The sequence below is a fragment of the Echinops telfairi genome, unplaced genomic scaffold (assembly GCF_000313985.2).
Source record: "Echinops telfairi isolate 266 unplaced genomic scaffold, ASM31398v2 ScPeMD7_7412;HRSCAF=8450, whole genome shotgun sequence".
Taxonomy (NCBI): Eukaryota; Metazoa; Chordata; class Mammalia; order Afrosoricida; family Tenrecidae; genus Echinops; species Echinops telfairi.
In genome coordinates, this window is record NW_022111312.1 from 2,814,824 (window position 1) to 2,817,284 (window position 2,461).

At 54.7% G+C, this 2,461-nt stretch overlaps 1 protein-coding gene across 1 annotated transcript in view; it reads right to left on the reverse strand.

Annotated features, from left to right (window-relative positions):
- Positions 1-2,461, reverse strand: part of HECTD4 (HECT domain E3 ubiquitin protein ligase 4) — a 112,988-nt gene that overhangs the window by 57,692 nt on the left and 52,835 nt on the right. Inside the window, exons 27-31 of the mRNA XM_045296692.1 lie at positions 2,332-2,420; positions 1,740-1,915; positions 381-516; positions 117-258; positions 2-24 (exon numbers count right to left, since the gene is read on the reverse strand). Of these exons, the coding sequence (XP_045152627.1) occupies positions 2-24; positions 117-258; positions 381-516; positions 1,740-1,915; positions 2,332-2,420 (566 nt within the window). The remainder of the gene's footprint in view (position 1; positions 25-116; positions 259-380; positions 517-1,739; positions 1,916-2,331; positions 2,421-2,461) is intronic.

The following is a 2,461-nucleotide window of genomic DNA, read 5'->3' on the forward strand; positions in this document are numbered from 1 at the left end:
CAAAAGGAAGCTGCTGCTGGACACCTGGGAAGGGCGACAGGGAGACACGGCTGACCCGCCTGGCCACAGGGCCACGCTCGGCGCGCGCGCGTCGGAGTCGGCGGAACGTGACCTACGGCCTGGTCAGGGTTGGTGCCGATGAAAGCGAAGAGCTGCCCCAGCAGGACGCTGTAGGTGGGCTTGTCCCTGCTGTCCTCAATGGCCAGCGACTGCAGGAGGGTAAAGGAGCTACTGCGGTGGCTGGTCACGTGGCGCCGCCTGCGGGGTCGGGGTGGGGTCAAGGGCAGCACGGTTAGAGCAGCAGCACCGAATGCCGACGGCGAGCTCGTCGGTCAGCGGCCAGCTGCGTGCGGACCCACCCTGGCCCAGGAGCCACTCACCGCTGGTTCGCTCGGGTAAATTCCAAGTCTTCGTTACCAATCATTTCCAGGTCCGAAGGAGCCGACATGCTGCGGAGAAACACCGGCTGGCGGACCGCGTGGGAGATCACCTTGGTCTCCGAGGCCGATTTACAGGCTGGAAGGTGAAAGGACGAGGCAGCCTAACATTTCTGCTATCCCAGGTGGGGGGTCGGCCCAGCCAAAGCGAAACGCGGCCCAGGGCTACCCAAGCCGCCGTCCAGTGCCGCTCCTGTGGCAGCAACTGGGCCACCAGCCACCCTGGTGGCCTTCAGGCTGCTTTGCTAAAGAAAGGTTGTAAAATGCACCTTATTTCATAAGCCACCGCCTTTAATGTTAAGATACCAAACGCGTAGTGCCATTAGAGCGACGTTATAGGACAGGGTAGAATTGCCTGTGCCTTTCCAAGACTATCAATTGTTATGGGAGTTGAGAGCCTCATCTTTCTCTCAAGGAGCTGCTGGTGGTTTTGAACTACTAACCTCAAGGTTAGCAGCCTAATTGGTAACCCATTATGCCACCAGGGATTCTATGTCAAGATAAGCATTCTAAAAAATAACAATTTCTAGTGCTCAAAATAATCCAAATCCACCGCCCACTGTTGAGTCTCCTGTAGCCCCAGTTGTATTTCATGGCTCTGCTGCCGGTCACGGCGGGTGGAGGAATCTGACTGGCCTTTCCGACAAGATTCCTCCTCACCCCATGAAATCGTTTATATAGAAGAATGCCGACATGGAAGAAGACAGAAGTAGCATGTCTAGAACAACTGAGCAGGTGGAGAAGTCAGTGTGCTCCTGTCTTGGCTGTAGAAGAATGCAGTGTGCAGGTGCTGGTGTGCCATCAGCTCATTATTTCTGATGAGGAAGGGCAGGAGCCCGGGTGCAGGGGTTAAACAATGAGCTGCTAACCAAAGGGTCTGTGGTTCAATAACCCCGCCCATGCTCGGGAGAAAGAGGTGGGAATCTGCTTCCCTGGAGGTTCCAGCCGGGGAAACCCGATGGGGCAGGTCTACTCTGTCCTACAGGGTTGCTATGAGATGGAATCCAGCCAGTGGCAGTGGGCTTGGCAGGATGCTCCCCGAGAAAGGATTGAGGCCGACAAGGACACCCCACTGCAGCTGATTAGTGGACATGAATTCTCTTTTAAACAGAAGTGTTCATGCACTGGGGAAATGGAAAAGCCCAATTAAGAAATTTTGGAAAATAAAAGTGGCTGACAGAATTGGAAATTTATTTTTCTCTCTGTCTAGCAGTACACTTGGGTACTTCTCCCGAAGTCCATGCACATTCTATGAGGAGAAGAGAGCCGGGGCCCGGCTGCGGGGGCTCTCGGGCATCGTACCCGGGGTGTCCGCAGGCGTCCCGGAGCGGCTGCGCGTGAGACCGGACTGGGCAGCGATGGTGACATGCAGCAGCAGCTCGGCTCGGTTCATGAGGCTCTTCACTAATGTCTTCGTTTTCGCCAGCGGGTGTGAGGGTTTCTGACTCAGAGAATTCACCTCCTGGATGAACTTCTCCCTGTAGAGAAAGGTGCTGTGCATCCGGCTGACCCAAAACAACAAGGCATTTGGGTTTGTTGGCTTTTTGGGTTGAGTTACAAAGGATACCAGGAGAGGGGAAACTCGCCAAAAATCACCTGCTGAGCACTCGCCTCACTCCCCCCTTTCTCTGTGCAAGGAGAACAGCTTTATAAGCCGTGGCCTGCTTTGGTGCCCCCTACCCCACCCCACCCCCACCCCGCCCAGTTCCACATGCCTGTGTGCCAACTCTCCAGGGTTAAAATCTTTCCGAGTTCCGAATTACCAAAAGAGCCCCAGCTCCAACAGCGCGAGTGCATCCCTGCAGACAAACTCCCTGAGGAGACCCCATCTTCCCATTCTCTTGGGAGCATCCAGGTGAGGAAGCAACCCTCGGGAGCCAGGAGCATCACTAACCTCAGTGAGAGGACCATGTTTTCAAGATCATTGCCATCAAAGGAGACTTCCTTCATAGAACACAAAAGTTCTAGTTCTTTCATTTTGTTCTAGAGAAGGGAAAGCCAAGGAACCATGTTTTACTGTCTAC